General features: G+C 46.9%; 2 protein-coding genes across 5 annotated transcripts in view; one reads left to right on the top strand and one right to left on the bottom strand.

Moving 5' to 3' along the window:
• LOC100946636 (general transcription factor II-I repeat domain-containing protein 2B) overlaps window positions 1–5,227 on the top strand; it is a 63,675-nt gene extending 58,448 nt beyond the window's left edge. For 2 of the 4 annotated variants that reach the window (XM_023515723.1, XM_003794203.3), the window contains 4 exons: window positions 290–373; window positions 1,156–1,339; window positions 1,709–1,737; window positions 3,467–5,227. In XM_023515723.1, the coding sequence (XP_023371491.1) occupies window positions 290–373; window positions 1,156–1,339; window positions 1,709–1,737; window positions 3,467–5,070 (1,901 nt within the window). In that variant the 3' untranslated portion in view covers window positions 5,071–5,227. Of the gene's footprint in view, window positions 1–289; window positions 374–1,155; window positions 1,340–1,708; window positions 1,930–3,466 lie in introns of those variants that run through there. The other 2 variants (XM_023515722.1, XM_023515724.1) reach the window with 2 other exon arrangements.
• Window positions 5,228–9,228: 4,001 nt separating this feature from the next.
• NCF1 (neutrophil cytosolic factor 1) overlaps window positions 9,229–12,495 on the bottom strand; it is a 31,837-nt gene continuing 28,570 nt past the window's right edge. The window contains exons 9-11 of the mRNA XM_003794204.3: window positions 10,198–10,305; window positions 9,646–9,791; window positions 9,229–9,490 (exon numbers count right to left, since the gene is read on the bottom strand). Coding sequence (XP_003794252.1) covers window positions 9,369–9,490; window positions 9,646–9,791; window positions 10,198–10,305 — 376 coding nt within the window. The 3' untranslated portion in view covers window positions 9,229–9,368. The remainder of the gene's footprint in view (window positions 9,491–9,645; window positions 9,792–10,197; window positions 10,306–12,495) is intronic.

Here is a 12,495-nt window from a genome sequence, read left to right as displayed (position 1 = left end):
AAAAAAAAAAAAAAGAAAAAGAAAATATACCCTAAAAATCCATGCCCCTTAAAAGCTTGCATTAGGTGTACAATTCAATGATTTATATAGGGCTGTGTAAATGGGAAAATTCTCTATTAACAATAATGGCTTCCATTTGCAAATTTCTAAAGTGCTTAATTATTACTAAAATAAACTGAATGACAAGTCAAGTAAAGTTCGTTCTTTGGTGGTAACAGGCATTTCTTAGCTTCCTTGGGAGAAAATACATTAATAACCCTGGTTTGTTTATTTATCTGATTGTTCTTAGATAATGAAAAGGAAAGATTATCAAGCATTGAAAAGATTAAACAACTAAGAGAACAAGTCAGTGACCTCTTTAGCCGAAAATTTGGTAAGTTTTTATATTGTTACATATCCAGAATTGATATACTTGAAATATTTCTTTTTAAAAGAATGCTTTATCTTATAAGAAACTAATGTTTTGTGAAAGAGCTATGATCAGAATTATTTGGTGTGTGTTTTTACTGAAGAGCTTTAACACGGAAGCACTGACTAATGGCAATAGTAATAATAGCTGTCTTTTGATTTCCTGGGTTCTTATCTTGGGTGAGTATTATTTTTTGTTTTTGGCATCTGTTTAATTACTTAATCCTCACAAGAACCTTTCAGGTAGGATGGGGGAACTGAGTCTGCCATAGTATTCACACCAATTTCAAAATAAATAAAATTATGTTCATACATCCTATCCACTGGAAAATAAAGCATCTCATCTGATCTGATGAGAATGACTTTTTTCTTTTTTTTTTTTTTTTTTTGAGACAGAGCCTCAAACTGTCCCCCTAGGTAGAGTGCTATGGAATCACAGCTCACAGCAACCTCCAACTCCTCAGCTTAAACAATTCTCTTGCCTCAGCCTCCCAAGTAACTGGGACTACAAGGCACCTACCACAACATCCAGCTATTTTTTGGTTGTAGTTGTCATTGTTGTTTGGCAGGCCCAGGGTGGATTCGAACCCACCAGCTCTGGTGTATGTAGCTGGTGCCTTAGCCACTTGAGCTACAGGTGCCGAGCCTGATGAGAATGATTTTAAAACCTAGCATTAAAAATAAAACATGGTTTGGGAAAGGTAAGTGGCAAACCCAACTGGTTTTATGCTCCTCATCTTGTCACAGGTGAAGCAATTGGTGTGGATTTCCCAGTGAAAGTTCCCTACAGGAAAATCACGTTCAACCCTGGCTGTGTGGTGGTGGACGGCATGCCCCCAGGGGTGGTATTCAAAGCCCCTGGTTACCTGGAAATCAGCTCCATGCGAAGGATCTTGGATGCAGCAGAGTTCATCAAATTTACAGTTATTAGGTAAGTGAGAACTGCCCTGCTTGGTTATGAGAAGGGATCTAGAGATTGTAACTTGCCTGAGGTGGACAAGTGTCACCCCAGGGATTTCTCCCCTAGGAGGTGGGCTGTGGGGTTCCTGTAGTTCCCTGGCTGTGTTACCTCTCACCCTCATTTCATTGTCTTTTGCTTTTGTAAATTGTGTCCACGTTCCTAGTGATCGTGGGCAGCCCGTCCCAGTTTCAGCTCTCACTGCACTCAGCATAGAATTGACACTCAGCAAAGCTTGTAGAACTAAAAGGAGAAGAGAGGTGATACTGACAAGAAACTATAAATTAAAAAAAAGAGGAAATGTGAGCTTTGTTGCATTTACCGATGTCTCTTTCTCTTCAGACCACTTCCAGGACTTGAGCTTAGTAATGGTGAGTATTCTGTGTGGTGAGAAGAACATTCCAGCACCGCTGTGATGTGTAAAGTGTGTCTGTGGGCACTCACTGTGGGCTTCTTGCTTCTTGAGTCTTTGAGCAAAGCATGTGGTTTTTGATGGGTACTTTACTTTTCTATAATTCTGTGGCCAGGTTTTATTATCCCAGGTTTTTCTCATACAAAGTAGATGGGGCTTGATCTGCACCACACCGTGTGTGACGTGTGATATAGCACACTCTGACTCAAGTGGTCTTTGTGGAAAGGCCCGTGGCCACCCATATGGCTACCCTCAAGGTCACAATGCTGAACTCCTCTGTGTTAGTTGGCAGATAGTGCCTGTCTGGCCACTCAGCCCCACCCTGGTACTCCCCTTCCCCAACTTGACTTTCCTACAGTTCTGAGGCAAAAGTGGTACAGCCTGGCACAGCAGAGGCTCTCAGAAGCCTCCGGTGCAGAGGTTGACATCTCTTGTAATTGAGCAGAGTCCGGGCCACTCTGTTTAATATGTTCAGTGTCTTCCCTGGAGCCCTTATAAATAAGTCAGCATCCTATAGGATAGGGTGGGCAAAACAAGACGTGGGGGTATTCTCAAGAGTATGAGCCTCCTAATTTAAAGTTTGAAAACTAACATGTACTTTTCATATACTCAATTATTACCCCTGATTGCACCTGGTTGCTAAATGATTTTTAAAGTATTTTTAATAGCTTCATTGAGGCATCATTTGTATACCATAAAATCTACTTGTTAAGTGTACAATTCAATGATTTTTAGTTAGTTCGCAGATTTGTGCAGCTTTCACCATAATCTGTTATTAGAACATTTTTATCACACCCTAAGAGATTCCTTCCACCATGACCAGTCATGTCCTAGCCCAGCCTGGACCCCAGGGAACCACTGTCTCTATAGTAATTTGCATACACATTTTACAGAGTACACTCTGTCCACTTTTATATCTGTGTTCTCTGGAAGTGCCTTGCTCACCTGCTTGGTGGCCAGGTTCTTTTTTTTTTTTTTTTGCAGTTTTTGGCTGGAGCTGGGTTTGAACCCACCACCTCCAGCATATGGGGCCAGTGCCCTACTCCTTTGAGCCACAGGGGCCGCCCCAGCCAGGTTCTTTAAAGTTAAAACACTGGCCCACGTTCACTTGAACACACTGACACATGGATATGCACAGTGAGTTCCGTGCAGGGCTGTGGCTGCCACCCATGTCATGAGAGACTCACAGCAGGTCTGTCATATGCCTTTTGTGCTTGTTCCTGTCTGTCTTTCCACGTTCTCTTGGGAATCAAATGAGAAAATCTACGTTAAAATGCAGATATTCTGTCAAATTCTTGTGTAAGTCAGAAGTAGCTAACACAGCTACACACCAGCCCTCACCAACAAAGATCTCCTTAGTTTCACTCATATGCCTTTCTAAAATGGGCATTAGTGGCCAACATCAAAAAGCCAGGCACTCTTTCATAAAAATCGATCTCCAGGATTTCTGTAGAAATCTGAAGGTCTGGCCAGGGTGGGCCCAGGCTCTCTCACAGCAGCAGCTTGAGGGAGCTGAGGGTCAGCCATCTCTCCCTGCAGGAGTGGGCTGCCCCACTGTTACCCACCCCTGCCCCGCCCCAGCCACTGTACCCCTCGTGTTTAGCATCATGCGTTTGCTGTAGTTGGTTCTTAATATTAGAATTAGGAGATGAGTAAAATATCTCTTGTCTCCATGTCTCTGTCAAAAGTGGGGAAACGAAAGATAGACCAAGAGGGCCGTGTGTTTCAAGAAAAGTGGGAGAGAGCATATTTCTTCGTGGAAGTGCAGAATATTCCAACATGTTTAATATGCAAACAGAGCGTGTCTGTGTCCAAAGAATACAACCTGCGACGCCATTACCAAACCAACCACAGCAAGCACTATGACCAATATACCGAAAAGATGCGTGACGAGAAGCTCCATGAGTTAAAAGAAGGGCTCAGAAAGTATCTGTTAGGGTCATCCGAAATCGAGTGTCCCAAACGAAAGCATATGTTTGCAAGTGTGAGTCCAAGTGAAAATGCTGCTGCGCAACCTGTAGAAGACGTGGCTGGGAACTTATGGGAGAAGTTACGTGAAAAAATCAGATCATTTGTGGCGTATTCCATTGCAATTGATGAGATCACAGATATAAATAATATCACCCAGTTGGCTATATTCATCCGTGGTGTCGATGAGAATTTTGATGTATCTGAAGAACTTCTGGACACTGTGCCCATGACTGGTACAAAATCTGGAAATGAGATATTTTCGCGTGTTGAGAAAAGTCTGAAAAAGTTCAGTATCGACTGGTCAAAATTAGTAAGCGTGGCCTCCACTGGCACTCCTACAATGGTCGATGCCAATAATGGGCTTGTCACAAAACTGAAGTCCAGGGTGGCGACGTTTTGTAAGGGCTCAGAACTTAAGTCCGTTTGTTGCATCATTCACCCAGAATCACTTTGTGCTCAAAAGCTAAAGATGGATCATGTCATGGACGTGGTAGTTAACTCAGTCAACTGGATCTGCTCCCGTGGACTGAACCACAGCGAGTTCACCACCTTGCTTTACGAACTGGACAGCCAGTATGGCAGCCTTTTGTACTACACAGAGATCAAGTGGCTCAGTCGCGGGCTGGTGCTGAAGAGATTTTTCGAATCATTGGAAGAAATTGATTGTTTCATGTCATCCAGAGGAAAACCCCTGCCTCAGCTGAGCTCCAAAGATTGGGTCAGAGACTTGGCCTTTTTGGTTGACATGACAATGCATCTGAACACTCTAAACATCTCTCTCCAAGGGCACTCACAAATCGTTACACAAATGTACGACCTGATCCGGGCATTCCTAGCAAAACTCTGCCTGTGGGAGACGCATTTGGCAAGGAATAATCTGGCCCACTTTCCTACCCTGAAATCAGTGTCCAGAAATGAAAGTGACAGCCTGAACTATATTCCTAAAATAGTGGAACTAAAGACTGAATTCCAGAAAAGGTTGTCTGACTTCAAACTCTATGAAAGCGAACTGACACTGTTCAGCTCGCCGTTTGCAATAAAGATCGACAGTGTGCACGAAGAACTGCAGATGGAGGTTATTGATCTACAGTGCAACACGGTGCTGAAAACGAAATACGACAAGGTGGGGATACCAGAATTCTACAAATACCTCTGGAGTAGCTACCCCAAATACAGACACCACTGTGCAAAGATCCTCTCGATGTTCGGGAGCACCTACATTTGTGAACAGCTGTTTTCCATTATGAAACTGAGTAAAACAAAGTACGGCTCCCAGTTGAAGGACTCACAGTGGGATTCCGTGCTCCATATCACGACGTGATGGGGGAAAGACTCCTGGCAATGCTCCCATGGTATGTAAGGCTAAACTTTTCTAGGTTCAAGAGATTGTGAGTTGAGAAATTAACAAATATTTCCGTTTTTCGTTTTTCCACTTTGAATTGGAAGTATAATTTGCAGTAACTTACCTGTTTGTATGACATTTTATGCTTCACCATTCAGTAAAAATCAAGAAAGTTTTATTGTATTTCTGGTACTTTTCTTATGCCTGACCTATTTCTTTCTTTCTTTTTTTTTTTTTTTTGAGATAGAGTCTCACTATTTCGCCCTCAGTAGAGCTCTGTGGCATCACAACTCACAGCAACCTCAAATTCTTTGGGCTTAAGCAATTCTCTTGCCTCACCCTCCCAAGTAGGTGGGACTACAGAAGCCTGCCACAGCATCCGGCTATTTTTTCTTAAAGTTGTCGTTGTTTAGCAGGCCTGGGCCAGGTTCAAACCAGGCAGCCTAGGTGTATGTGGCCAGTGCCCTAACCACTGAGCTACAGGCGCCAAGCCCTGGCCTATTTCATTCTTTCACATTACCTGCTCCCCCCCATAGGCATGGTGGTGGTATCTCCAAGTTTAAATCAATCAATGCAGAAATAGACAGATATGTATATTCACTGAGAAGTATATGCACATACACATACACACCCCATCTGCCTGGTATCCCACGTGGTCTAACATGATTCCAAGTTTAAGGAGAAATAGTTGGATACGTATTCCCATCATACATTCACTCTCTCTGACTTCATATGAAGCTAGAAAAGTCAGGCTTAAAACAGAAATCCCCCAAACAAATAACATATTGGCTATAAAAGACTAAGCAAATTGAGGTTGTCTCATTTTTAAATTTTTTTTGCAATAACATCAAATTCATACAAAAGTTGCAAAAAAAGTAGTGTGAAAAGACTCATAGGACTGTTAGCCATATTCTCTTATTGTTTAGGGTTTTTGTTTTGTTTTGTTTTGTTTGAGACAAGAGTCTCACTCTGTCACCCTAGCTAAAGTGCGGGAACTCAGCCTACCTCATAGCAACTTCCAAGTCCTGGTTTCAAACGATCTTCTTGCCTTAGCGTCCTGAGTAGCTAGGACTACAGTTGTGAGCTACCACACCCACCCATATTTGTTAACATTCTATTCCAGTTTTATCATTTATTCAGTTTCTCTCCTTCCCTCTCATATACTCGTATGTCCATAATCAGTGCCAATGAGTGTGTATAAATGAATGTCTGGGCTCGGCGCCTACAACTCAAGCAGCTAAGGCACAGCCACATATACCAGAGCTGGCAGGTTCGAATCCAGCCTGGGCCTGCCAAACAACAATGACAACTACAACCTAAATAAATAAATAAATAAATAGCTGGGTTTGTGGCAAGCGCCTGTATTCCCAGCTACTTGGGAGGCTGAGGCAAGAGAGTTGATTAAGCCCAAGAGTTGGAGGTTGCTGTGAGCTGTGATGCCATGGCACTCTACCCAGGGCAACAGCTTGAGACTCTGTCTCAACAACAACCACAAAGAAAAGCGAAGGGAGATGCAGGAGGGAGAAACCACTTTCCAGGCTGGCACCCAGCCCCAGCTCCTATCTTTAGACACAGGGGTTTGGGCCCACCCCAGGCAGTTCCCGTCTTTAGGTGTTGACTGCAAACAGAGCTGGTAAGGCAGAAGATCACTTCCTGGAGAAAGAACCCAGGGTGGGCTGGTTTGTGATGGGACTGGAGGGGCCACCCAGCTCTTGGTGCACCTGAGCACACGTCAACACCATATTTCAGAAGTTTGGCCCTGCAGTGGGAGAAGATCAGCCCTTTAATTTATAGACAGGCAGCTCAGGCTCAGGGTGGTTGGGTGGCTTGCCCAAAATCATACAAGATTCAAACCCAGGCCTGTGTGACTCAAGGCCATATGATTTATTTCTGAGTGGCCATTGTGCCTGAAACAGAGACTTGTAGGTATCTACCATGCAGCGTCTCCACTCAACATCTTTCGGGGAGGGGTGGCTCCCTGATAGGTGAGGAAAGCAAGGCTCAGTCTAGGCTACCTTCTGTTGGCTGGACCATTCACAGGGTTGTTCTGCTTTGAAACAGTTCCTAAGGCCCCTTGATTCCTTCTGTATCTTGGAATGTGTGATGCAGATTGAGGTATGCTGGCCACTGACCATCACTGTCACTCATGGGGTGAGCTAAAATTGTGGGAATGACTGGATGGGTGAGGGTGGGTTTTGGTCACAGCAGTGGGCTATCTACGAACAGACATTTGAGAGTGGTGTGCTTGGGGAGATGGGAAGGGGTCCAGCCTTGGAGCTGGGGGCTGGGTTTGGCAGGTCTCTATCAGTTTCCAGGAGTGGGAAGGGTGGGTTTCTAGAATAGGCAAGGAAGGAGCCAGTTACTCCTCCAAGGAAGTGACTGGAAGCTGGGCCCCTCTCACTTGGCCTGGCATCATCTGTGGCCTCACCGCCTCCTCTGAGTGTCCCTTAGCTACAGTGCCAGCCAAGAGGCCTGACCCACAGATCATGAGCACTTTGGGGGTCAGGACAGCATTCTGGATCCAGTATGGTTTTGACATCAGAAAGAAAAGCCCCACTCTACTTCCCAGCACCACCTCTCAGGACAACCGTCGTCTTGCCATATTGCTTTAAGCAAGTCACCTAAACTTCCTGGGCTTTGATTTCCTCATCCATAAAAATTTGCTTGACAGGGTTGTTTTCAGAACTTGAAATGACATATCATACCCACCATATGCCTGGCCTCAAGAAAACGGTGGGCTGAGCAGTTGAGGTGGGGCTTACTCAGAGCCAGCACCTTCAGACACCCACACTTTTCCTCCCTGTTCTTCCCTGGGGGACTTCCTGGCCACCACACCCACCTCCAGCCCCCTCCTGGCATGCAACACTGGTGCCTGCACAAGGCCACTTCAAGGCGAATATAGAGAAATACAGAAAAAGGGGGAAATGTTTAATCAGGACTTTATCTTGGAAACTAATGAAATGAAGAATTATGAAAATAAATATTTTATACTGTATTCAATAAAAATGTTATAACTGAATAAGCATAGGGGTTGGGATTGGTTAATTTTCCCACAGCTCTGAACAGTGGATTTTTGCAGCAAACAAGTCTGCAAAATGAAAAATTTTAAGATTATAATTAAGGACTCCAGTGGTTTTTCTCAAGGCCTTTCTCAAATCCTTTGACAAATTATTATTATTTTTTTTTAAGATGGACTCTCTCACCCTGGGTAGAATGCCATAGTGTCATAACTCAGCAACCTCAAACTCTTGGGCTTGACTAATCTTGCCTCAGCCTCCTAAGTAGCTGGGACTACAGGCGCCCAGCTAGTGTTTCTATTTTTAGTAGAGCTAGTGTCTCACTCTTACTCAGGGTAGTCTCCTGCTCCTGAGCTCACCTCGACCTCCTGAAGTGCTAAGATTACAGGAGCGAGCCACTGCACCTGGCCAGATTATTCTTTTGACTAGCATCTATACACTTGTCAATTCTCTCTCATCTTTAAGGGGATGGACTTTGCTTGTCCTCACATTAACATCTGTGTAGGAGGGGAACTCTGGCCTTCCTGACAAGCTGCATCTTTAGAAAGATTTGCAGCTCCACTCTGCACCTTAGTGTCTCTTGCATTTTAGGAAAGACTGGCCAGCAAAGACTTTGAGGCCATGGACTGGTAGCATGAATATTTTCTGTTGTTTTTGCAGTTTTGGCTGGGGCTGGGTTTGAACCTGCCACCTCTGGTATATGGGGCCGGCACTCTACTCCTTGAGCCATAGGTGCTGCCCAGCATGAATATTTTCTATCAGTGAGTGCTTTCTGGTTCAATTTCCTAACTGGGGCAGGGTCTCAGTTAATAATCAGAGAATACCCCCATACCTAAATTACAAAGTATTTGTCCCCAGCTAAACAAGGTCCTGTTATGAGACAGGGCTGGCTCCCTGCACTGTGTCCACCCATCTTCAGGACTTTTCGCCAGAGTGGGAGCAGGTGGTTTCTGTTCAGTCAGCAGGGAACAGAAGTTCCTCTTGCACTTGGCCTTGTGAAACCTGTTCTTGACCAAGGCCAGGGCAGTATGCAACCAGATCTGGACCCTTGCAACTTCCTCCAGCTGAGTTCACAGTCCCTTTTCCTCGTTCTAGAAATACCCTGAGTCTCTGCACAGTCTCTGTGTCAAGCAACATTTATTGAGGGTGGCTGAGAGCCATGTGGGGTGAGGGCTCAGGCTATATAGTACACATATGTACAGGGACAGGGGCGGGAGCTGGCGGAGGGGCCCGGCGCTATCTGAGGCCTGCGCCCCAACCTCAGACTGCGGACGCCAGCTTCCTCTTGGTGCTCTCGCTGCAGCGGGTCAGGATGAGGTCGGCGCTGGGCCGCGGGGGCACAGCCGGCTGTGGCTTCGGACGCTGGGTCTCAGGTTCTTCCTCTGCGGGCGGACGGCGCGGCCGAGTCAGAGGCCCCGCCCCAGCCACGCCTCTCCCTCCCGGCCCGGTCCTCCCCAAGTCCCGCCTCTCCAAATAACTCCACCCCAGCGATGGCCCACCCTCACCCCCCGGCTGTCTCCGCCACAGCCTCACTCACGCAGCGGGCTCCCGGTGCCGTGCGGCCCTGGCCGCGCCGGGCGGCGACGCTGCTGCAGGAAGCGGACGCTGTTGCGGCGGTAGGTGTCCTGGCTGAGGCGCTTCCGCGACCGCTGGTGGATGCTTTGCGCGTTGCGGATGGATGACCTGGCCAATGAGACCGGGCGTCATCAGAGCCCGGGCGAGCCCTGCCTGCCGGGTCTTGGATGGGCAACCCCGAGGTCCAAAGACTGGCCCAAGGAAGTGGGGAGTGGTGGGGGGTGGCCAGGCCAGTGCAACACGCGGCTGCCCCCTTCCCCATAGGGACCCCTGCTCCCGTCTCCCCTCCTCCCCAGGGAGCCTTCAGGGCCTGCCACCGTTCTCACGACCATCCCCAGGGGTCCTGGGCATCGCGGGAAGGGACGTCCAGTCACTTGACCCAGTGAAGGTTCTGCTTCTCCCGCCAAGCTGCCCTTTCTCCCACGTCCTACCACTGGCAATCTAGGGCCTGCACCGACTGAGCGAAACCGTGTCTACCCCGCCCCGCCCTGCCCGTCGGGGGGAACCTGCTCACCTGCGCGGTGGCGCCCCTCGGCCCTTGATCTGGCGTTGAGCCTGAGCCGGGTCCTGTCCCAGCTTTTGCAGGTACATGGACGGGAAGTAGCCTGTGACGTCTTCTTTCCTGCAACGGAGGCAGCCCTTGAGGAGTGCTCAGAGATGAGGAAATTCAGGGTTCCTCTTCAACAATTGGGGTCAAGGCAGGCTGACCCCAGACCTTGCCCCTGTGGGTCTCAACCAACACAGGCCTTCCCAGCTCTATTTGCAAAGTCTGGGCAGAGGGAAAAAGTGACCCAGGTCTCACAAAGCGATGTGTATTTGCTGTAAGATTATATTTGTCAGTTTTCTCTTGTGACAGCCTCTGTGTCTTTTTTTTTTTTTTTTTTTTGAGACAGAGCCTCAAGCTATCCCCCTGGGTAGAGTGCCATGGCATCACAGCTCACAGCAACCTCCAACTCCTGGGCTCAAGCGAGTCTCCTGCCTCAGCCTCCCAAGTAGCTGGGACTACAGGCTACAACGCCTGGCCATTTTTGGTTGCAGCCATCATTGTTGTTTGGCGGGCCCGGGCTGGGGATTCGAACCCGCCACCTTAGGTGTATGTGGCTGGTGCCTTAGCCACTTGAGCCACAGGTGCCGAGCCACAGCCTCTGTGTCTTAAGAACTTTTATCCACCTGCAAGTCACCAAGTTCTTCCATACTTTCTTTCTAACACTTTTTAGTTTTAGGTTTTGCAGTTGGTAAAACCTATGATCCATCAGAAATACAAATGATTGTGGGCGGGGCACAGTGGCTCATGCCTGTAATCCCAGCACTCCGGTAGGCTGAGGCGGGAGGATGGCTTGAGTTCAGGAATTCAAGACCAGACTGAGCAAGAGCAAGATCCCCATCTCTACTAAAAATAGAAAAAAAACTAGCTGGGAGTGGTGGGGTGTGCCTGTAGTCCCAGCTCCTCATGAGGCTGAGGCAGGAGGATCTCTTTGAGTCCAAGTGTGAGACTGCAGTAAGCTACGATGATACTACTGCACTCTACCCATGGGTGACAGAACAAGACCCTGTCTCAAAAAAAAAAAAAAAAGGGCAGTGCCTGTGGCTCAAAGGAGTAAAGGAGTAGGGCACTGGCCCCATATGCCCCATATGCTGGAGGTGGAGGGTTCAAAACCCAGCCCCGGCCAAAAAAAACCTGCAAAAAAAAGTTTGTGTATAGTGTAACTTAATGTGTATGATGTGAGGTAGGGGTCTAGGTTTGCTTTGGATTTTTTTCCATATGGATATCCAGCTGTTCCAGCACAATTTGTTTAAAAGATCTTTCTTTCCATTGTCAATAATATATTTAGGAGGTAAAAAAAAAAAAAAGAACACCTTGGGTAATACAGACTTCACACTGTGTAAAACTCTAATTCTTCTTGGCTGGTGGGAAAATCATGAGAAAATTCTGGAGGGACCAGCCTGGCACAGTGGATTATGCCAGTAATCCTAACATTCTGGGAGGTTTGGCAGGTGGATCGCCTGAGTTTAGGAGTTCAGACCAGCCTGAACAAGAGCGAGACTCTATCTCTACTAAAAAATAGAAAAACTAGCGAGGTGTTGTGTGGACACCTGTAGTCCCAGCTACTCCAGAGGCTGAGATAAGAGGATCACTTGAGCCTAAGAGTTTTAGGTTGCTGTGAACTATGACGCCATGGTTCTTTACTGCTAAGTGACTGAGTGAGACTCCTGTCCCCCCAAAAAAAGGGAGTGGTACTCGCAGCTCAATGGGTGGGATGCTAGCCACATATAATGAGGCTGGTGGGTTTGAACCCAGCCCGGGCCAGCTAAGGCAACAATGACAACTGCAACAACAACAACAAAAAAGCTGGGTGTTGTGGCAGGCACCTGTAGTCTCAACTACTTGGGAGGCCAAGGCAAGAGAATCACTTCAGCCCAAGAGTTGGACATTGCTGTGACCTGTGACAACACCATGGCACTCTACCAAGGGCAACATAGTAAGAATCTGTCAAAAAAAAAAAAAAACAACGATTCTGGGAGGAGAGGTATTTGTGGAGGCCCAGGCTAGGGGTATGTGTGTTTTAACAACCACAGCCTTGGGTTAAACCTGCTGGGGTCATGGACTGGCCCTGTGATCCTGGGCCCTGGAAACACCAGCAAGGACCTGGGAAGGTCCATAGCTCCAGGAAAATGGCTCTCGACAAGCCCCTAGGATTGGATTCTGCTTTGCTCAGAACCAGAATAAAATAATTAGTATTCCTACATTCATTTGGAGGAATAAACAGACATGAACTGCAATGAAAGTTTTTTTTTTTTTTTTTTTTTTTTT

Source organism: Otolemur garnettii, unplaced genomic scaffold, assembly GCF_000181295.1.
Source record: "Otolemur garnettii isolate 467f Iridium unplaced genomic scaffold, OtoGar3 scaffold00077, whole genome shotgun sequence".
Taxonomy (NCBI): domain Eukaryota; kingdom Metazoa; phylum Chordata; class Mammalia; order Primates; family Galagidae; genus Otolemur; species Otolemur garnettii.
This window is presented reverse-complemented; position numbering and strand designations above follow the sequence as displayed.